General features: G+C 32.5%; 1 protein-coding gene across 4 annotated transcripts in view; it reads right to left on the bottom strand.

Annotated features, from left to right (window-relative positions):
* Positions 1–24077, bottom strand: part of LOC146541720 (pseudouridylate synthase RPUSD2-like) — a 314100-nt gene that overhangs the window by 20119 nt on the left and 269904 nt on the right. For all 4 annotated transcript variants that reach the window (XM_085190829.1, XM_085190821.1, XM_085190848.1 and 1 more), the window contains one exon: positions 3894–3980. In XM_085190829.1, coding sequence (XP_085046955.1) covers positions 3894–3980 — 87 coding nt within the window. The remainder of the gene's footprint in view (positions 1–3893; positions 3981–24077) is intronic.

The raw sequence follows: 24077 nt of genomic DNA, 5'->3' as shown, positions 1-24077 counted from the left end.
ATAGGGAACACGGCAAACCAATCCTATCAACGCGTGTAACTGGATTATAAGTAGTAATTATGGAGAGATAAATACGTGAAAATTGTATGGGATAAGCACATTGTTGTGCGAACTGTGCTATAACTCCTAGTTTAAGAGAATTTAATAAAGAAAAAAATATCTTGAGTCCTTTCTGTATTTTATGGGGAAGACTGAAAGCCAATGTTTTGTCCAAATCTAAATAAAAGGAGGGAGACTGTATATCCTTTTCCCTGAAGGTCTATAGAGGGGATATATAAATAATAAATGATATATACTATAAAGCCCGTCAGAACAACAAAATCCAATCAGTTTTCACGAAAATTCATTAAAATACACAAAGGCTAAATTATTTCGCCGGAAATTGCTGTGAAAGGAATATAAAAAAACTTGTCCATTCATCCGTCGCAAGCCAAAACCTTTTCTTTTAAGATATCTAATGTATTTAAATTAGGTGGGAGTGCACGACTCAGTCGTAAATTTAGCACGACCTCTGCAGGACACTTTGCGGAGATAATGAAAACAAAATGATCCCGATCTTGGGACGCGAAGGCTTTGAACTTTATTAAATTTTACATGGCCTTGTTTAGTATTTTGAAAAAAATAAATAGCTCTTAATAGAGAAAGACTTAAATATAGTTTTGTATATGCGTAGCAATATAACCCAGAGAGCGAAATATATGTTTCAAATAAATCAATTTTAAGCAAACAAAGCCTGGATATAAATTTATAGGAATACTAGTGGGCCCGGACGCGGCTACGCCCGCGAAAATATAAGCCTAAATAATTAAAATAAGTTAAAAAAATAATAATAAGTGGAGATTTATTATTAGAAAAAATATTTGAGTAACCGAAATGAACAAACAAAAGAAGTAAAAGTAACTAAAGGAAATTCTTAATATTAGAAAAAGTACCTAAAGTTTGTTCATTTTTCTATATTAAATAATTATTAATTTTTGCGAACAATATTAAATAAAATCCCAAATGATTAAAATTACAATATTTTAAGTATATAACATCGGTATAGATAACCGAACTGAGATAAATTAATTATAAGCAGCAAATAATTACATAAAAAATAATAGTAATTCAAAAATATATAAAAATTTACAAAATTATCAAAGTCATCTGCCCGTTCGCGTCGGTCATACTATACCACTCGTAGGCTAGGTCATTTGGAATCAGTGACATCTTAATTATTTATTAGAATGTTATACAGTAAACTATAATTTCCATCAAGATGAAATGCTAAAAGTGACTATTATATTTATTTTCATAAGGATGAATATCAGATTATAGAAATCATCTAATTTTTGTTAATGTATACAAATCTATATCGGCGCGCGCCATGTATGCATTAAGCAAACTCACTTTGGGTGACGTTTTCTTAAAACAACAAACTTTGCAAGCCGTTGCTTAGCAACGTGTAGCGACGATTGTTATTAACATGGCGGAATAAATTGCTTGTCAAATTAATTATTTTAATATATTGGTATATATCGAAAATATCGCAAATATGAGAAAAAAAAAGTATCCTATGTTCATCCCGGGACCCTCAAGTATCTCTATATGAGTATTTTATTACAATTAAATTAGCGGTTTGGCCCTGATTGCGGAAAAGACAGACAGACAGACAGACAGACAGACAGACAGACAGACAGACAGACAGACAGACAGAGTTACTTTCGAATTTATAATATAGGTATGGATATATTCCTATTAAATTCAATATTATCTCCTACGATACGATTCTCCTCAAACTTGTATTCTAATACAATAATCCACCTGTATAAACCACGGTAAGTGACATAAATTGATCTGTGCCAGAGATCGCTATTTGGCAGAGTGCCTCGCAATGCGTGCGATTCAATGTGTATTCAATTCTCGATGTGCATCTAAACCGTTTTATGAGTTTAAAATATCTAACAATTAGTTTGGCCGCCGTTCGTGTTTACTCTGGCTCTGAGTGCTGCTTTTACAGATCGTTAAAGTTACTTCAAACGATTTAGATTTTTGTTTAAACAGGTCATACAAAGTTTAAAATTGAGTATGTGGGTTTTTTTTATTAGCGACCAAACGTTCTTATTTTTTATTAGTAGCTGTTTTGCTCGAAGTAATTGTTTTTATATTGACTTTTAAGAGATATATATATAACACATTTTAATATGATGATAAAACAAAAAATCCCATAAAAAAGAGTACCCGAGATTTGCATAATCGCTCTATACATACAGACAGACTAAACAAACATTAACGATAATACCGAAAATAGTAATGAAACGTACAAGGCTGTCATATATATTTTAAAGAAAACAAAACTAAACAAACTAAAACAATTATTAAAATATTGTCTCAAGTTCTAAATGTTAGTAGTATCACACAACATTTATTTCATGCTATCTATCTACACCTTCAACTTGTATTACACGAACTTATACTCTATTGCAAGCGCTATAAGTATCAAAATGGTATTTTCTTCAAAGAAAGGGGGAGCTTTGGTGGTCGATTCTATCTGTCGATAGGTGCGTGATCGAAACCATTCAGTGTATTCCAGGCTTAATGCACGCTGAGGCAAATGAAATGTCTTCATTACATTCGTATCTTGTAAGGTTTAGTTCAGTTTATGAGTTTGCATGTTCATAAGTAAATACGCAATTATAGTTCTTTTATTGCATAAGTTATTTCGAATTTAATTGGGTTGGATTATTTCAAAGAATCCCCTCAAACCCTTTTGTCGCACGTCCCAGCAACGGCTTAGAGTTCCTTACTCTTAAACGATATGAAGAGAGTGGGCGAGTTTCTCTACATTTCTTTATCGGAATACAGCTGGTATGGATCGGACTTAGAAAATTATGGGTTCCAGTTTGGTTGATGACGAGGAAAAAAGTTTCCGAAAACTGTGGTGGATTGTGAAATTGGAGTGTGTGTCTATCTTGGCAAAATATAGAAGATGCGGATATACTACTAAAATAGCACAGAAGTTAAGATTTTAATCAAATATTTTTTTTGCTCTATACATCCTCACAAGTGCCAATACCATTTTTTTTTAAAACAACGCCATCTATTGTAATATTTCGTCCAATGGTTTTTGTATAATAAATGATGATTATATTAGTGTATACTGCATAAAGCAGAGAGAACCTATTGTTAAGGCACTCCGTACTGTGTGTAATGATGTCATCTTCTCCAATTACTATTATACATTTTTTGAGTATAACGTTAATTAACCAATATAATTATTATAACGCATACTTTATCAAAAGGAAATGAAACCTTACTAGGGCCACTCGTAATGAATGTGTCATACAATACGAGTACATTTTTTTTATTATTTTTTTTTTACTTTCACGCTGTACACCCTTCTAGAGTAGGCAGAGAGAACTTGAACCTATATTTCATAGAAATATGATGCAGAATTTGATTAATATTCATAAGTGTATGTATGTATAGTCAAAATGGTAAAAGTATTGAAAACTGTATAAATATTTATTTTTTATATATATTTAATCGCTACTAATGCCTGTTTTTGTATCTTAGGAGTGTATTTATTTGAACGCACTGATCTCAAGAACCAGTTAGTATTTAAATTAATCTTTTTTGCGATTATAATTTATCTAGAAAGATTATAATTTAATATTATATCATATTTGTCTCGGCCGCTTAAAAACTCGATATCAATATGTGTTTAGTCAATTCTTATTTATTTATATTTAACCATGCTGCTGAAGTCGAAGAATTGAAGTTACTAGAAGTATTTTCATATTCAGAAAAATATAAATCGAAATTCCGTGATCTCTCTTTCTGAAATTTATTACCTAAGCTCTATTGCAAGCTGAGATATCTAAAAGAAGCAAATAATATGAAAAATTACAAACCTTCTTTAAGTCTTTGTTAATATCCGAGTCGTCAGCTTTCCTTTTCTCGCAAGATAGTATGCAATTTTTCCCGTTATCTTTTTCACCCTGCAACAAAAGAATTGATATTTTAGAATGAATCTTCTGATATCTTTTTGTATCTAAGTATATTACTATGTATATACATATAAATGTAATTGAAATGTATGTATGAGATTTCAAAACACATTTCGTAGAATTGGATTTGTTATTTAAATATTTTTAGCATTTTTAAAGTGATTTTATTTGACCTCGCGCTTCTTGGACTTCGTCGTTCTCTGATATGGCTTAGTGGTCAGAACGCTTCTAGAGTTTTCAAGAAGCGCGGGTTTAAAATACTACTATAAGTTTTTTTTAGAAAATAGAAATGTTTTTCTTTTCTATTGTGTGAAGGGGATTTTAAAATATATTTATTATATATTATTTTCCAAGATTTACTCGACCAACATCAAGATATATTTTGTAATACAGAAAATATTTATATCGTTACTCGTCTTCATTTTTAACAGCTTACTTGAAGATTACGACATTATCGTACAGAATTTGTTCACTAATTAGTATCAAATTCATTTTAAAATAGGTTCCTACTTTAAAACCAGTTAAATTGGAGCCGAGTGGTTCCAAATTAGCTGGCAAATTGTTCTATATATGCTGTGAGTTCTATACTTCATCTTTTTGTCCGCTGTATTCCGCATATGGCAGAATAAGCAGAAGGAACCTAGTGTTAAGACAGTCCGTTCCCCACTTTCCTTTCAATTTTCGAGATATTGACTGAAGGAAGTGTACGCAATGTTTATATACATATATGTACACAGCTTTATCTTCTTTTATTCGAATCTACGACAGTATAATAGAATTTATCCATCATATGATTGCGGCGTAAGATGTGCCCAGAATGCTGACCTCCCTCAGGGATGCTGGGCTGGTTTGGAATTTCATCGGTGGAAAATATAGGAAAAATTCATCCATTCGCTCTATTTTATCCCCTTGAGAATTGGTAGCAAGCTTCGAGAGCTTTATAAGTATTATGTTTTAATGAAGGTGAACTAATTCAATTAATTGGAAGATTATACATTTTAGTAGGTATAATAAAATAACAGTGAACTGATATTTAACATATTAACAAAATGAAAATAAAAAGGTCGTAGTTTTTTTTAGAGTAGATTAAAAAAGTTGCTTTTAAAACGCAATATGTAGTTAGTATTAAAATACTAACATCGTTAGCAAGGATCCCGCAACAATTTGCATTAATAACTTCCCCGAATGGAGATCGAACTCACAGCCCCCGTGCTAATAGGTTGTTCCACTGGTAACGGGGGAAAGCGCAACTCGCAATGCCCCCAGAGTACGGCGAAAAGTAGAAAACTGAGGTGTCTTAGTGGGAACGGAGTGGATCTCAGGTTCTCTATGCCTACACAGCTATGTTTGGGATACGGCGATATAAAAAACACTACTTTATAATACAGATTACATAAATAATAGTATATTTACAAAAGTACGTATTTAAATAAACCATATAAAATGTCGCATGCCGCACGCCTGTAGCCACTCCTAGGGCTTCTTTTTAATGTTATGTTATAATTAAGCTCATTGATCAGTAATACGACTGAGTCACGAATGTTTTGTTTAAATGACAAATATAATGAATAAATAGTATATTATATACGAGTATATGTAATGTATGTATTATGTCAGTTAATCGACAGGTATGAGAAAAGGTGAAAATTGTTGCGGATCTAAAAGTGTTAGAAAATTTATGTACTTATATGTACATAAATTTACATATATAAATATAAGTAAAGATAGAATATACTAAACACGAAAATTATTCATATATGGTATAAGAAGATATAAATTTATATAGTTTTCGTTTCATCAAAATCGTCCTACTATTTCCAAAGTTACAACGTTATAAAATCTCACCGTTTTTTTTAAATTTGCGTTCCTTCGCTTACTACTGCGATGACGACACGATGCGAGTCATGTTTGATTGCGGTGATGCGGAGAGGTCACATGCATAAAATTTAATTCGTAAAGTGGTTTACATTTAATATCTTAAGTGATATACCTACCTATAAGAGTTGGAATGAATGAGTTTAGGAAAATATTTACGTTTTCCTAGCTATCTCTTTTTTGGCATGTTGTCAAATATATAAAACAAAGCCAACTACGAATCATTTTCAAAACATTTTTCAGTTGCCCCCGCGTGACTTTGGCCCCTTCTTTTTTTATTTAAGTGTAATTAGGGAAATTTGCTTGGTAGGCTCTGCCCTTCCATTTGGTGAAATATCAACTGCTTTGATAAAACTATCAAACCATTAAACAATGGTTTGGTATTAACATTATTAATACATTATCAAGCAAAAATAAGCAATAAATGGTGATAAGTACCTATATCCAGGCCAGTACCTGAACTGAGTCTGTTTGATATACCTACTCTCTCAAATTCAATATAGAACAAATCTATCAAGCTTTTCCAAAGAAAATTTGTCTCAAATGAAAACTTTAGCATCAAAGCTCATGCGGGAGTTGCTAACTTTATTGCTAATCGGTTTAACTTAAGCTCTAGAGAAATTTTCTATTTAGCCAAGTAAATTATATTTACATAGCACTAGTTTTAAAAGATATGGCATTACAAATTCAATAAATATAAGCGTTTGGTTTGGTGGAGCACAGGGAACCTGGGAACTTAGTGTTAAGACAATTCGTTCCGATTAAGACACTCCCGTTACCTACTTTCCGCCGAATTCTAGAGGCGGGACTTAATGCTACGCTGTGTCTCCTTACCAGAGTGAGGAAATAAAAATTAAATATTTTACTTTCTTGAGTGAGAATCGAACTCACAGCCTGACACTTTCGCAGTCGCATACTTGTGCCAATGCGCCCGACTGCCTTCAAATGATATAATTATTATAAAAGTACGAGTCAAATTTTAATAATTGAGGATTTATTTCTTAGCCAAGTAGCGCTATTCAACATGCGTAGACTTGAATATTGAATAAAAAAGTATAAAAAAAATTTTAAGTTAAACGGTTTTATATTGCAGATAAATGTACTAAAAGCTAAAAAATAATTTCATAGAAATTATGATTACTAAAATTTAATCGTGGGGCACGTCCAATATCTACAATTGAAAGACATAGCGTGAGACTTCACCCACCTAGTGGTAAGTAGCAAGTGTCCCCACGATTTTATTTTAGTAATCATAATTTCTATGAAATTATTTTTTAGCTTTTAGTACATTTATCTGCAATATAAAACCGTTTAACTTAAAATTATTTTTATACTTTTTTATTTTTAAGTTTTTAGTTTTTATTTCTCGTGCTATTCAATTCGTTGAAATGAGGCTCGATGTCTCATTATTGCAAGGTTAATGGAGAATGTTACGAACGACCCCCCCAGAGGTCCAATAGAGGGACAAAGCTATGTACAACAAGATGTGCCTGAATCTTGAGGGGAAAACGCTAACGACATATCATTTTTATCCACCTAGTGCCATACAGTTCTCGGCGCGCTTTTACCTTTTACCTTGGGTGGTACCCCTAGCGACGTATCATTTTTAGGCACCCTATAGCCACACAGTCCTCGACAGGATACCAGATCTTGACTTAGGTGGGAGATTCATATTGTAATTGTGTATAGTATACTGTATTATACTTACCAAGCCCTTTATTTTGATACCCATATTGATGGGATTGAAAACTACATTATCCGCCATTTTGTAGCAGTGGCCATCTTTGATTTTGATTTTGTATAGTGCACTGAATTCTACTTGACAAGCCCTTTCATTTGATACCCATATTGATGGGATCGAAAAAACTAACTTGTCCGCCATCTTGTAGCGGCGGCCATCTTGGATTTTGATTTTGTATAGTCCACTGAATTCTGCTTGACAAGCCCTTTCATTTGATACCCGTATTGATAGGATTGAAAAAAACTAACTTGTCCGCCATCTTATAGTGGCGGCCATCTTGGATTTTGATTTTGTATAGTCCACTGAATTCTACTTGACAAGCCCTTTCATTTGATATCCATATTGATGGGATTGAAAAAAACTAAGTTGTCCGCCATCTTGTAGCGGCGGCCATCTTGGATTCACAATAATATTGAATATGGATAATTGTATTGTCACCAGAATCAAAGGCGTATACCAAATTTCAGATCAATCGGTTAACGGGAAGAGGGTTAAATTTCAATTACTAAATTTGACCCAAACAAACAAACAAACGGGGTGAGCTAAATAAAACCATTTAAAAAGAAGTAGGAGACGGAGTGTCCTAAGATTATTTTTCTGACTCTGTCTACCCTGCTATATGGCGGAAAAATCAATTCAATACACTACACTAATACAAAATTTCGTATAGATTGAAAATATAATAACAACATAAATCTTTGTGCCGAACGTTAAGAATAAATTGAAGTTATTTCATTAGGCGGCTCCGTCTGAAATATTGCATTAATATAAAATTTCATTTATCCAGAGGTAGCTTTTAGGGGAGGATAGCGATTTGGATTTTGAGGAGATGATCCGCAGTTCAAGTCGTCCTCGATATCACATAATGTATTGTTTATGGAAATATTTTTTTTATCATTAAACTTATATTTATACCAATATTATGGAGTTGAATATTATGAAAGTAGTAGAAGTAGAAAGAAGTAACTCGTAGTTTGAATAAAAAAAGGTACTTGAAAGCTATAGCCTATATTTTTTAGCTTTTGGAATTATCTAATAAAAATATTTAAAAAAAGTCCTATAAATAATTTACAAAGATATGTATGTATGTATGTATATTAATACAATAACCATAGTGGAGCAGAGTATAAATGTAATCGTGACGATTGTGTAAGCTTGTAGATCCTCCCTGGGGGAAGGTTAGATCTTCTCTTTTCCTAATCTGGCAGGACAGCAATGTTTAGAGCACGGGCAATAAACAGAAAACGAAGTGTATTTAACACTACCTAGTACCAGTCTGGCTTAAAGCTGAACACTAAAATGTCTTCGTCGTGCTAAATAAAACGAGACCGTAAAATGTTCATTTCGTATCTAAAAACTTCAGAGTAAACTTTTTATCACATTTTCTGTTGCCTAGAAACCTCTTTCCGTCATTTATCCTTCTATCTTTTTTCCCGACATTGTTAATATAAATCTCCGGAGCAAGGAACTCAGTAATTTTGAACGTTCAAATTAAATTGTTGGGAAACAAAAGCGTAAAGATGAAAAATCGGAGATAACACCGCCTTAGGATCAAGAAACTTAACAGTTGTATGTACACAGAAGTTTAAGTAAAAAGTTTCTCAATTTGCCAAAATGTTGTTGAAATTTTGCAGAAATTCATTCACTTGTTTAAAAGAATTCTGTTAATTTCTTTGCCTTCATTTTAAATTGTCGTGTAATGGTCTATTTATAAGTGGAGATTTGTATTTTTAAGTTTCATTTTTATTATCCTTTTCGTTTAATGAAAATAACTTATTTAACTTTCTTTTCTTTTCTATATCCGTTCCGTTACGGAGTGAATAACTGACAACATACTGACGAACCTATTGAACTTAAAAAGTTGAAATTTGGCTTTCTCTACTCTAACTAAGACGCTAAGAAAGGATTTCTGGAAACTCCATTTCCAGAACTAAGTAGTATTATATATTATACATGTTTTTTCTGTGAAAACATGAAACGTTTCAAAGTTTAGCTACAATTGCCTCAAAGTTTCTGCTAAATCTGTATTTATACAAGAAGAAGCTTTTTGTGTTATACATTTGGCTCTCATCTACGACTTCAATGGACTAAAGAGTATTTACAAATGTATAAAAATGGGGTACTTAGTCAGTGTTGGAACAACGCACTTCAAGATTTCATTAAATATAATGTTTTTTTTTGTTTCTTAAACGTAACAATGTCTTAATAAAAGGAGAAAATAAAATTGGGTATCTGAGTAATCTGACAAGATTATGAAGTACAGCTTCTCTTTATACATTTTCAAGACATGTTCAGAAACGTTGAGTGGCGGAACTCACCGCTATATTTCGTCTACCATAGCGGGAAAATGATAATGAATAACTTCCCCGAGTGAGGATGAACCCACAAGCATCGTATTCAAAGTCACGCACGTAAAATACAATGAAAAATAAAACCATTTACAATTTTTTGGGTTAAGCTGTAATTATTTCATGTAAACCTTTAAATTATCCTTATTATATTCCTACAGTGTCACATTAGGGTAGCAATTGCGGGTTATTCGAGGAGGAGGTTCGTATGATGAGAGGTTCGTGGTTATAAATAAAATATATTATGTGAATTGCTGCTTAATATTTTTTTATCTTAATCTTAGCAGGGTAGGCAGAGGGAAGAAGAAGAAGGCGAAGAGTGTTCAAACACTTGTCCTTCACGCACTGTTAAATTTTCGAAACTAAATATATTTTCTATGTGATTTAAATTCCTCATTCAAATCATATTGTTGTGATATTTTGTTATTCATAATTATCTATCTAGTCAGTGAAAGACAGAGTACACCTAAGATATAAAATCTAAGATGATAGAGAAATTAATCAATACGTATAGAAATTAAGACATTTAATATATAATAGAATAGTAAAGTGTAAAATTCTTTAATTTGCATGTTAAAAATAAACGCTAGCACGCTATACCCCGTGTCCGTGGTTCCGCCCACCATTCGAGAAAGAACATGTTACTGCTAGAGCAATAAAAGATCTTTAAGCCTTCAACCCACGCACAAAATGCATTAATTCAATTAAAATAATTGCATTAATTAAATTGCGAATGCATTGACAAAAAGTATTGATATAATTAATTAAATTGAAATGAACGATGGATATTGATAATTTTTTACCGCATAACAGCGTAGGCAGTGTGTGTTATGTTCGTATTGAGAATTAAGACACCCTGCTCCCAAATGTTAGACTAATTTTTCGAGACACTGCGTGTTTTAGTGGCGGAAGTGAACGCCGTGCCTTGTCTACCATAAAATAATTTATATATAATCCCCAATTCATACATAACACACAACTATGGAGTCGAGTCGGGATCATTGTTTTTTATATTAAATGTATCACTAGGTCTTTAGGTTGCATTAAAAAATAAAGTAACAGATTTCGTTAGATAATATTCTTAAACATGTTATATTCGCTTTAGAGTAGAGCGACGAAAAAGGAGGAAATATTAAATATTTGATTTCCTCAAGTGGGAATCGAAGCCACAACCTGTCGCGTTAACAATCGCAGCACCACGACTGGCCTCAGCCTATAGCAACAACATACTAAAACAGATATATTCATATATCCAGTACGAAAACTCCTATTCCTCAGACGTGACATAAGCACAAGTAATAATACATCCGTAACCCCAACATGAATGAGCTCAAACAGAAATGATGAGCGCTCGTAAATTATTTAGAACATTTGCGAGTTGTACGCATTTGTTACAGTGTTGCCAACTTTTGATCTACTTGCGTCGTACAGATATGGGTGCGTGGGAGGATCCTTCTTTGATAAAACTTTGTCTTCATATATGGAAAATGTTAATCAAATACTAAGTACAAATGGTTGATATTACGTATGTTATTGTAGTCGTTTTTTATTTTTTCGTTAGGAACATTTTTATACCATTTGCAAATGTAAAAAACGTACAAAATTTACCTTTATTTATACCTTGTAATAATAAATAGTTTTTTAAGAACAGCTTTTAATTTTCAGTTATCTTCTATTAATTTGCTTAATAGCCAGTTGATTTACACTCTAGCCGACGATACTTTTGTTTGATTAGAATTGTTTAAATTATATTTGTATTTTAGTTATAGGCGGAGAATCTAGTAAGATATTTAACGTTTTTAACGTTTTTTTGACGTAACTTAATGCCGTGGTTTTATGTACCAGAGCGAAAAAATACTATATATTTATTCCCCCGAGTAAGAATCGAACGGCGATAGTTGTGTCGCGCTTAAATTTGAATGCTGCCCCACGACTATCAAATGAGTAATCTATATATATAAAAGGACTTGTCCTCACTGACTGAGGTAAGACGCACGCACAGCCGTAACCGCTGATGGTAGAAACGTTAAATTTGGACAAAAGTTTACTTTCGTAATCTGAACATCCACTAAGAAGGGATTTTGAAAAATTTTAACCCTAAAGGGGTGAAATAGGGGTTCAAAGTTTGTATGGAAAAAAAATTAAATCAGCACCGATTTTTATAAAATTTGAAATTTAGATTTTTAAAAGTATTTAATTGAACACGTGTTTCATCGTTTTCTAGAATTCTCCCCCTAAGGGTGCAAATGAGGGGTTGAAAATTTGTATAGTTTTTTTTTAAATCGTCACCAATTTTTATAAAATTTGAAATTCAGACTCTTAAACGTATATAATTAAACATATGTTTCATGGTTTTCTAGAATTCACCTCCTAAGGGTGCAAATAAGGGGTTGAAAGTTTGTATGGAAAAATCTTTAAATCGCCACCGATTTTTATAAAAAGTGTAATTTAGACTCTTAAAAATATTTCATTGAACACATGTTTCATGAGTTATTAGAATTCACCCTTAAATACGCAAGCGAAGCTGCGCGCGTCCGCTAGTTTAATATAAAGAATATTAATCATCAAAAATGATTTAATGATATAAAATACCCATATATTTCAAGAAAAAACAATAGTAACGTACGAATAAAATATTACCTACACACAGCGCTATAAATCAAGGCGTCCAATCTAAAAGTCCGAGGAGAATAAAGGGATCTACGAAAACAAGTAAAGGGATCTGTAATACGCGCACCAGAAACAATCTTTACACGAACGGTAGAGGTATATTTTTGTTTTAGGAATATTATTTCATATTCATTTTGATGATTTCACGTTGAGATTTATTGTCAGTTTCACACTTTACCCCGCATAAGGCAGAGACAATTTAGTGTCAAGACACTGTACTTTACTTTACGCATAATAATTAGATTTTGATTATCGTGCGTCAACGCCGCGTTGTTTTAGTCACCAGAGCGTAGAAGTCAAACTATATTTTTCCATTCCAGTGGGGATTGAACCCACAATCATCATTTTTTAGCCAGACGTTCACGATCGAGAAAATAATACATAATAACCAAGTGAAAATTATTTTTTTTGGTTTCCCTGTTTCATTTAACAAAAATGAGTAAAATTGACAAAAGAGGTTGAAAGGTGGTTGTACTCTCAAAACGTTTGAGTAGCAAAAATTTATTACTAAAAATAAAATAAAATTAAACAAACACTAAATAAATAAAAACTATACATACGATCCATTATCGAATATTTGAAATTAAAAACGTATATTGAATTATCAACTCAAAGTACATAATATACGACAAATATTAAGCGACGAATACATAAATAAAGTTGGTAAAGCAAACATGACGAACTGGTTCAGCCCAAAAAGTCGTAGTATTAAAACTTTCGAGTTTGAGGTCTTCACTCTCAACGGGGAGCGAAACTCCGTAAAAGTGTAGTTTGAATAAGCTTCGATGCGGAGCTTTGCGGAGTTAACTAACGTATGTCGACGACATCGTGATAAATCATGGGTTAAGTTACTGGTCTGACGAAAAAATGGAGCAGGACTTCCTGTGATACAACTAGGGCTGGTTGTAAAAAAAATGTATCTTTAATAATGAAATTATTAAAGATACATTTTTGTATAGTATAATTGGGCTTATTTTTTTTACTTTAAAATACCAATGAAATTATCCTTTCAATAATTCATACTTTAATTAATTTAATAAGGAACCTTTCGATGGAGACTATAAGGATTTTTTTATGACTCGAAAATTTTAGATGGGTATATCACCAGTTAATATAAAATGTATAAAAAAATTATTCGTAGACAACGGAGTGTTTTAACACGAGGTCTGCAAGAGCAGGCCGAGTAGGAGGCTCTTGCGACTTTCCTCTGCTTAGAATAGAAAATCAAACCCGTTGAATGTGCTAGTTGGTAAAACCCAGGGCTACAATTTGTCACACCGCAAATAGCAGGCTTTTTGCCTTACTTTTGTATATACATTCTATAGAAGTATCCTTGACACGCCCCTAGCAAGATTTGAATTTAAAACCATTACATTCAGTCAACCGCAAGTGAACTGCGATATAAAGGTATAATTACATTTAATACATCGTACAGCACATCCCTAGCGGTGAAAAACACGGCAAATTATTGTCCGGAACGTTTCAGCAACATTTGTTTGGAAGATCGATGACTCTCATCCTTCATATTGACCGATATCGAGGACTTATTTAATATACTGTAAATCGCTTTTAAGCCAACTACACTTTATAAATTATTATGAAATAATAAAGTTAAATAAGGATATTATTTTTTAATTTAAAATAGTGTTAATAACTAGTGTGGAAGTAAAATGATACGACCTATTAAAATTACAAAATTTAATAGTTTAAATAAATAAATGATTGTAATCTGTGGGTAGTATGTAGATTACATTATGATAATATGAAACGATAATTAATTTTAACCATTTTAAACTGGTTAAAAGTAAACATTTGATTTTAAGCAAATATTTTGTGTTAAATATACATAAAGATAAATAACTCTATTTAGCAGTAAAATAAACGAGTATAGAACACATATGCACATAAATACAAAAAAGGAAAGACGTGTTTGTTTGTACATTGCAATACAAGCCTAGCAACAACCTACGGAACCCATTAGCATAGTTAGGTCAAACCATAAATTACCTTTTTAATGACCCGCCCGGTCATTCATGGTGTTCAATTTATCAGACTGAAAAATGGGTTCCGTCAAATTAGAATAGAAAGAAAAATCGTGTTGAGTTTGTTTTGGTTTGTTTCGTGCGTACTATTAGGAAGATAGTGGTTAGTTTTGTTTCGTACTAGTCGTCACCCGCAACTTTGCTTGGATTTTAAGAATTTTTTGTAGGTGGAATCTTGGGGAACTTTCCACCGGATGGTGCATTGCGTGTTGAGTGGCGGACCAGAGCGAGCAAGTGAAAATATTAATAAATAATAATTCCCTTGAGTGATATTCGAACAGGCAAAATCTATGAGATTTATGTACAAATAACTTGAAAAAAAAAATGAGGCAGTCAAAGGAAAATGAGCATCATTTTTTAGACCGGCCTACGCTACGATCGATAGCAACCGCCTACGACGCTACGAGGCTACTACATACAAATTAAGCGGTATACACATTATACTTTAAAACGGTCATAATATTATATGCTAATACTATGGATTTATAATGTCTCAATACTAGCATCCCTATGACTCTCCTTCTATCTTAAGGATATAGCAACGTAAGCTAAAAAAAAAGTTTCAAGTAAAATTTCAAATATTGGTTATAACAATTACCTTACATTTTAATTTACATTTATCTATATTCAATATACATATATAGAGTTCTTGTTTTAGCCTTACATTCTAACCTACACACAACGCCCAAGAGGTCTGACTTCTGAGCTTTGATGGTGACCAGCAGGCGTGGTTTCAAGGTACGCTAGCTCAATGTTAGTTAGTTTTAGATGATTTCCAAAATATTTTTCTATCTTTACTGTAGAATAACTCTTTAAAAGTATGTGCACCGAGCCTAACTCTTTAATATGTAAAAAGTGTAGGAAATAGTTATTCCTGTAATTAGTCGTGAAAGTAAAAGTACGGCGAGAGCATTTGAGAACTTTCACCCGTTAAAGCTGAGCACTTGAGATTTTTTAAAAAAAGCATTTGGATGGAAGTAAAATTTATCATTAGCTTCACTTAACTATATAACAGCGGCATGGCCGTGTGACTGTAACGACAGGCTGTGGGTTTGATTCCAATTCGAGAAAATAAAATATATAAGATTTTCATTTCCACGCTCTGATAAGAAAGCAACTTTCGACGTTGATGTTCGCCACTGACCACGCAATGCTTTCAGAATTCGGCGAAAACTGAGGGACGAAAGTGTCTTGATGGGAACGGAGTGTCTTAACAATAGGTTCCCAGGTCCCCTTTGCGTACCTTGCTATAAACGAAATAAAGTATGAAGACATAAAAAAAAAAAATCATTCTAAATAATGTATATTAGTTCTAAACATTCTTTCTACTAAAAAAACTTCAAGATCGCAAGGCATTTCCGCTACAAATGGAAGCACGTCGAATCCGCAGGAGAGACAAATGACCAGTACTGAGGTCATGACAGGTTCGACTTGGACAAATCGTATCGGGCGAGGTTCCGACCGCTTATACAGCCTCACATAATGGATTAAGTTTCGGTAAGTTTCAAACTTTTTGGCTATTTTTAGCTTAATTTTGGAGTTTGGGTGTTCTTAGCTGAAACATATGGGTGAAGATTATTTCTTGGTAATAAAAGTTTGTATTTCTGAGTAGAGTTTTTAATTAAAAAGTACACAATATGTTATTTTTTATATAATCTACTAGAGCAAATATAAGAGTATGTAAACTGTATTTTTATAAAAAAAAAAAATCAATATAGACGGTAGTACCCGAAGAATCGTTAAGCCACGTACATACATTTTTAGCACATACAATTTATATTTTTATTTTAAATATACCTACTTAGTGTGACAAACAAAAATAACCTACCGAAAAAGTGACGAGAACGGGGTGATTCTTCACCACAGTCATTTATTTTTTTGAATGGTGAAACTGAATTTTCTATAAAGGATTTGAATTCACGAACATCGTGAGCAGTCAAGCATATCCTAAAAAAAATAACTACTAAAATCTAATATCTGATGAAATCTAATGAACACAAAATATTTCAAAAACATTAGGTAGATTACTCAACTGTAATGTTCACCTGGGGTCATATTTAATAGACGGATGGGTCTATTGCAATTGTCTATTGCAATAATAATATGGTGTTCATGTTAAATTATATGCTAGTATATTAACAACTGGCATTTTACTTTGAGTCGTACTTATTTCTTAAGTAAGGTTTGTTTATGATTTCCATTACTTAAAAGGCTACGCCGAAGGCTCTTAGAACAGTTTTATAAAGACACAAATTGTTAATTAATCAAAGTTGTATTTCACACTGTATCCCAAATATTATCTGGTAGGTAGAAGAACCTTAATGATAAGACATCCGTTCGCTAATTTTCACCTAATTCTTCTAGACAATGCTTATAGAGTGGTGGAACTTAACGCCGAAGTTTTTTAAATCAAAAATTCTAACAACGAGTAATATTTAAATTACTTTTAAAATTATAGAAACACACATAGCTTGCGAAAAGGAAACTCGTGTTATTACTAGAAAGAAAGTTGTTTGTCAAACGAAATTACTTTAGAGCAAATAAAGTCAAAACGAGCTATGGATAAAGTAAGATGTATGTAGAAATCGTGAGGCAATTAACTACGCAGTTATTGCTAGTAAATGAGTACTTCTATAGATAGGGACCTAGCTTCATATCCAGATGCCCATACTTATTTTTTTAATTATTAAAAAACAAGAACTAACTAATATTGTAAGACTCTGCCAAAAAAACCTCTTTCTCTTTGTTCATTGATGGGGTTGAAATATTACGATTTATTGTGTTATTATTAGCAATTTTTATTTATTCTTGGACAATTTTAAAATGACGGGGACTCAAATCCTGCTACGTTCAAATTATCATTCATTTTCTGAAAAATATTTTAAAGACATATGTCATGAAAATTTTTATTATTGTAAAACTTTAAGGGCATATAATGTCGGAATAATACATCACTAAATCTCTCTCTCCGTCAGCTACCTAGTAAATGGAGATATAATTTAGAATAGTCTGCAATACAGTTGATAGGAGTGCAAATTGAGTGGTTTATACACATGAATACGCAATTAGTTAGCGCTTGTGGCGTCGCTACTATTATTATTTAGACATTGTGTCTTGTAATATTCACCGCAAAATGATTCGTTTGAGATGTAATTTTAATATATGGAAATTGTCTATTTTATTATATAAATTATATAATTTGGTAGGTTTTTTATCTAATCTTGTTATCGCTTTTCATTTATTTTAAGAGTTGTTTAATGATGATACTATACTATTACTACTAAATTAAAAATACCCATATTACTTTATTTCTGCTAAAGCAAAACGCGGTATGGAGTTTCGTTTGATTAAATAAAAAAAATTTTTTTAAAACATATTTTTTAGACGTATATTGTATTTTACAAATCAAGCCATTTCATTTGATACCCATATTAGGTGGGTTGTGCAAAAAATTGTACAATCCGCCATTTTGTTTTGGCGGCGAATTTGATTAACAGCAATATTAATCTATATATATAAAATCGAAAGGTCACTCACTCATCACGAAATCTCAGAAACTACATGTGCTAAGAATCTCAAATTTTGCATAGGAGTTACTTATAGGACGTAGGTGCTCGCTAAGACGGGAATTTGTAATATTCGATTTTTAAGGGGTTGTTTTTGGGGTCGAAAGTTTATATGAAACTTCGTTAATACAAATGCTAGGAGTCTCAAATTTTGCATAGACGTCACTAGGGCGTAGTCATGGAGACAGAAATTAATAATAACATAGTTCACGCGGGTGAAACCGCGAGCGGGTCGCTAGTTATATATAATTTCAAAAGTAGAATCGTCTTTTTACGCATATCCTATATTTTTCAAAGTACGTTAATTACGCTTCAACAAAAGTAATAATATTAATAGAAAAAAGAAATATAATTCACAATTTATTTGATAAATCCTCCCAAACAAAATATGTTAAACCCATTAATTAATCTCGGCCCATATAAATGAAGATATCCATTTATATCTCTTAACAACATGATTCTATTACGAATATGTAAATTCTAATTCTAATTGGACTAATGTCTTACATATGGATGTTCCTATTGGAATATACGTTTCTTGGCGAAAATTGTAATTATGTTTAATTTTTATAGCTTTACGTTTTAACTTGAATTAAACAGGACAGGCCGCGAAATAGTAGTTTTAAGATAATCCAATCTCTACTTTAGGTCTAGTTTTCGAGACATAGCGTGTTGAGTGACGGCACTCAACGCCGCCGTTTATTTTGTTCTGTTATCATACTTCCGTAATGGGAACCGAACCCATAATTATCGTGTTTACATTTAGACGCTGTTCCACTGCGCCATGACGGCCAATTATTATTGGCCTTATGCCATTGGTATAATTTGTACACACTACATACCTAAATAGACAAATTTAAGTTTTCAAATCAAAATATAAGTAATCAACACAACCTTGAACTTTACCATCGAAAGAAAGAACATAATAAAAACCATAATAATCATTCAATCTCTATAAAATATTTAAAGTAAAACGCTTATATCCCATAAAACTAACTATAAAAGAGAATAGAGCCTTTACAACCTCAATTATCGATTTAACAGATACGTAGTTTTATTTGAAAAGAAAAAAAAAAACATCAAAAGTTCAAAAACATCTCAACATACGAAATCGCGTGACTTGTAACTTTTAAATTGGTATCAGTGAAGTTTAGATATGGTGCAAAGTAAAAAGAATGCGGTAGAAACTAATAAAGATAAGATGAACTTTGAAGGCAAGAAACTTTTGAACAAGTTGCTATTTACGTTTATTTTAAACTTAACGCTGTGCCTCTCATATGGTAGAGTAGGCAGAGAGAACCTAGTGTTAGGACACTCAAAGTCTACTATATGAATGCTATGCCTTGTTACTAAGGCGAGGAAATAGAAAAAATCATTCCCACGAATGGAAATCGCACCGTCTCGTCTATAGTTACAAAAATACTTTATAGAACACTTCACGTCTAAAGTATTACTTCGCTTAAAATAGTTTAATTTAACATTAGATGTAGAAAAATAGCGAAAATCAAGTTGTATAAAATAATAATGTTTTCTGTTTAAATACTTTTTTATTTAAAAAAACCGCTCTAACTTAACATTCAAGCCAGACAGTGTAAGTAAATCGTGATGACCGCTCATTAGCTACAGAAGGGCATTTCTGACGTACAACGTAATTCACATCGCTTCGGAGAATACTGAGAAAGATTCCCCGAAATTACTCACATGTCATCCTTCAAAAAGTCGAAACTATCTCAATTTTCTTTTTGCGTTAACAAAAATTTAATCTGACGTTCTAATTTTTGTAAAAAAATATATATTAACATGTTGTGGTCTTAGGGCATTAGCTAAGAGTTTGTTTGGTAGAGTACTCTAATCTCAGGAACTCCTGGTTCGTATATAGTCCATTTATCAAAAAAGGCTATATTAAATCATGTTATTATTTCGATGTAGTCCATGGTATCTAAGTTCAGAGTTACCTCCCGTACTCAGAATGTGTCATACACACCTCTTAGTAATTTTTATCTAACCACGCTGACAAAGCCGCGCGTAAATACTAATTTTCATATTAAAATATAGATGTAGGATAATACGGATGTAGGTAAAAGTACAGCATAAAGATGCTGCACCAAAGATCCGAAGTGGCTCAAGGGCACAAGGTTGTTAATGCGAAAAGTTGTGGGTTCGATTCCCTCAAAGTCCTCCTTCTCAAACTGGGGAACGGAGTGTCTTAACACTAGGTTCCTCGTGTCTTCCATGCTAGAAGCGGAATACATTGTGAAGTTAAAATGAAATCTCTTAAAATTTTATTATAATGCTGTATTAATTTTATTATATCGATTGTTTCTCATGTTACTTATTCAATACGTAATACATCGCAATCAGATTTTCTACTTCCTTTATCAATGTCAATAAACGAATAAGGAATGAATAAATAAATAAACGAATAAATGAATAAATAACCAATCATTCTCAACGGTATTTGAACCCCTAATCCTCGAATAGGCGGCATTACAAACGTAAGCATTTATATTTATTAGTACGTAGTAAATTATTTATACTCCAATAAATACTGGAGCTATAAAATTTTATTGCAAATAAATAGAATAAGCTATAAGTTGACAAAGTGCCGCGTTGTATCATGCCACCCACTACACAATGTTTCTTAAGTGGGCGAAAAGGAAAATACTAAGTGACCAGTCACTATGTCTATTTGCTTAGATTCTGTAGCCAATGTTGCGCTAGCAGGTTCTCCTGCGTATACTACATGCCTAAGTAAATATTTTTTTTATTTGGCAGAGGAAACCCGAAAGTTTAGTGATAAGAGACTCCGTTCCCATTCAGACGTATTGAGTGGCGGAAGTCAACGCCGCGCTTCGCCTAATAAGACATGATTATAGTGTATTACTTATTTCCCATTTCTATTTTACAGGTTAAGTTAGAGAAGCAGAACATTTTGAAACAAAATTGAAGTGCATCATAAATTTGAAAAAAAATACACTTTTATGAATTATTTTAATCTCGACAATAAGTTTACAAAAAAAAACCTATAATCAAAGAAACATCGTGGGAAAACTTATCGTTCCCACAAATTTAACTTTACAAAAGTTACTTTTCTTACACGTTAAATATTTCGATATGTGTAAAAGCGCTAATAAAATATTCAGAATGTCGATTCAAACGTCTAAAGGTTTCCGCAGTAGGCGCAACACCGTATGCACTCATAGATAATTCAAGCACGACTGAATGGAAATCAAGAGTGACTCGAGTTAAGAGCACATCGATGTTCACTTGATGTCTCGAGTGATCGTTAAATATTCCTACAAAAACTCGATAGATAGACAGACATTGTGGTAGAGTTGGTGAGTATAGGACTAAACGGGGTGGTAGTGAATTCGATTACAGTAACTTTTTATAAAAAAAATTGAGATTCAGAAATAAGAAAAGTATTATTATATAGAATATACACAACACATATATAGAATTTACAATAATCACAAACAATGGGAAACGGTAGTGTCTTAGTGGGAACGGAGTGTCTTAACACTAAGTTCCCAGATTCCCCCTGCCTACCCTACTATGTACAGGATACAGCGTGAAACTAAAAATCACATACTTAAAGATAACTTCGTTCCCGACTTTCCGCGGGAATTGAACCCACAATCATCGCGTTTACAGTCTGACGCATGTGCCCCGTATACATTTTAGTAAGAATGAACATCAATATAGTGAAACTACCCTCATTTTTATAGAAACATGTGAAGTAAGAGGGTATTTGCTAAGGCATTGAGATCGGCAGCGCATATTTCATACCGTCCCGTAATCCAATACGGATCCCGTCACGTCCCGCGGCCTCACCGAATGGAGTGCATTTATTTATTGCTTTTATATGTATATTTTTTATGTTTTAGCTATTTGTTTATTTGGTACGATATTGTTGGTTGGTTAGTAGCAGTTTTTCTTTGAAAGGTTTCATTCGAATATTATATAGGTTCACAGGATTACCAAAGGGAACTTGGAACCTGTGAACGTGGCAATATTTTAACGTAGCAATATTTTAGAAAACAGACTCTGTTTTCTAAAATATTGCAAATATTGCGGAATTCAACACCGCCCTCTATCCTGCAAGAGCGATGGAATGATAATATTTCACTGCTTGTGTGAGTGAGGTGGGCCTGGAACCTAACCAAATAGTCAAGGCATTTCCACTACGTTATAATAGTCTGTGCTGTTATATAACTATAGAAAAGTATTACAATGTATATTTTACTATTACGACGGTTGCCAGTTCAAATCACACGGATAAACTATAGAAAAATATATAAGGAAAATTAAGTAAATATATAAAAAATATTTCTTAATAAAATAGTCAATACCTTGAGATATTAACAAGAAATATATCATAGAATGTGAGTAGGAATGTGCGATTTTTATATCGATCGGATGTCGTTGATTATTTTTTTCATAATTTCAAGTACCGTTGCAGTAGTTATAACACGGACAGATGCTCTTGCAACTGATATTAATTATGATTGATATTTTTACAGGTATTCATTACAAGGTATTTGTTTTCATTTCTCATACCAGGATAAATTCCTCATTAAATAGAGGGGCGGAAAGATTATGGTATATCATAATGTTCTCTTCTTTTTTGTCATGGAGCCACAAAAACTGCTGCCGAAATGTCAATCACATCTAATACACTGGCGATTTAAAATTACAATTTATTTTGAAATTGATTATATGTATTCATGAACCACGAGATAAAGGAAATTTTACTAAAAAAAACTCCAAGTCGTGGCTAGTTACTAAAGCTCTTTAGATTCAGGCTTTATAAGGTTACTTTTAGCAAAAATAGAAATTACAGAAATTTTAAGTTAGGCCACTTTTGAATTAATGGTGCGATATGCCCCAGCTATACATATACAAAATGTATGTGTGATTGTATGTACGTACATACGTCAATAAGTGAGTGTAGGCACATTTTATGAGGGTACAGTGCGTGATAGTTGAATTACGAGAGTTAGCCGCAAAGGCAATAAACTAATACGGGGATAAGATAGGACTAGGCTTTCCTTTAAAACGTCGTGATATCTACAAGTTTAAATTATATTAACATAACTATGTATTTTGTAAGTAGGTATATCGTTGAAAAATAATTTCAGAAAATTTTAATGATTGCTTAGATTTGTAAGTAAAAAAATTTTCAATATTTTCTCATATATTTTTTCACCAGTAATTACAACCTTATTGGCCGAGAGTGGCATTTAGTTTTGTTAAACACAATTGTCACAAATATCTTTCATAATTTGGGCAGAAAGCGGAGAACAGAGTATCTTGACACTAAATTCGATCTACATATATTTCCTACGGTATACGTGAAGCTGGATATAATATGCATATAGCGACACGGGATACAACGTAAAGCTATAGGTAAAAAAGCTATAGATATAATAATATTGCTCAAACGCATCCATCATTTAATTACCTTATTAGGCAACACAGAATCCACTTCAACAAGATCTCTTAATGAAGACGAATGCATCTCCATATCTAATGCATTCTATTCAATAACTAAAGAGTCTATAATAAGTTAGTACTGCATTGTACATCGCCCACTAAGTTCTCCCACTCTTTCTTTGATTGGTAGAGCATTTTTATGGCTTTAAAAGCTTTGGTTAGAAAATGATTAATATGTATTGTCCTTTTAAATTGTAGTTTAATGCAAAAAAAAATGTTTTTTCAGTTTCTCACTGTATCCCGTCAAATAAACAAGACAAAACAAGGTCAGAACGAATCTGGGAACCTAGTGTTAAGACACTTCCGTTACTCACTTTCCGCCGAATTCTTGAGACATGGTATGTTAAGTG

The sequence above is a fragment of the Heliconius melpomene genome, chromosome 1 (assembly GCF_056956725.1).
Source record: "Heliconius melpomene rosina isolate 202511_hmr_F chromosome 1, ASM5695672v1, whole genome shotgun sequence".
NCBI classification, from domain to species: Eukaryota; Metazoa; Arthropoda; class Insecta; order Lepidoptera; family Nymphalidae; genus Heliconius; species Heliconius melpomene.
The sequence above is the reverse complement of the archived record's forward strand: the minus strand, read 5'-3'. Positions and strand labels throughout refer to the sequence as shown.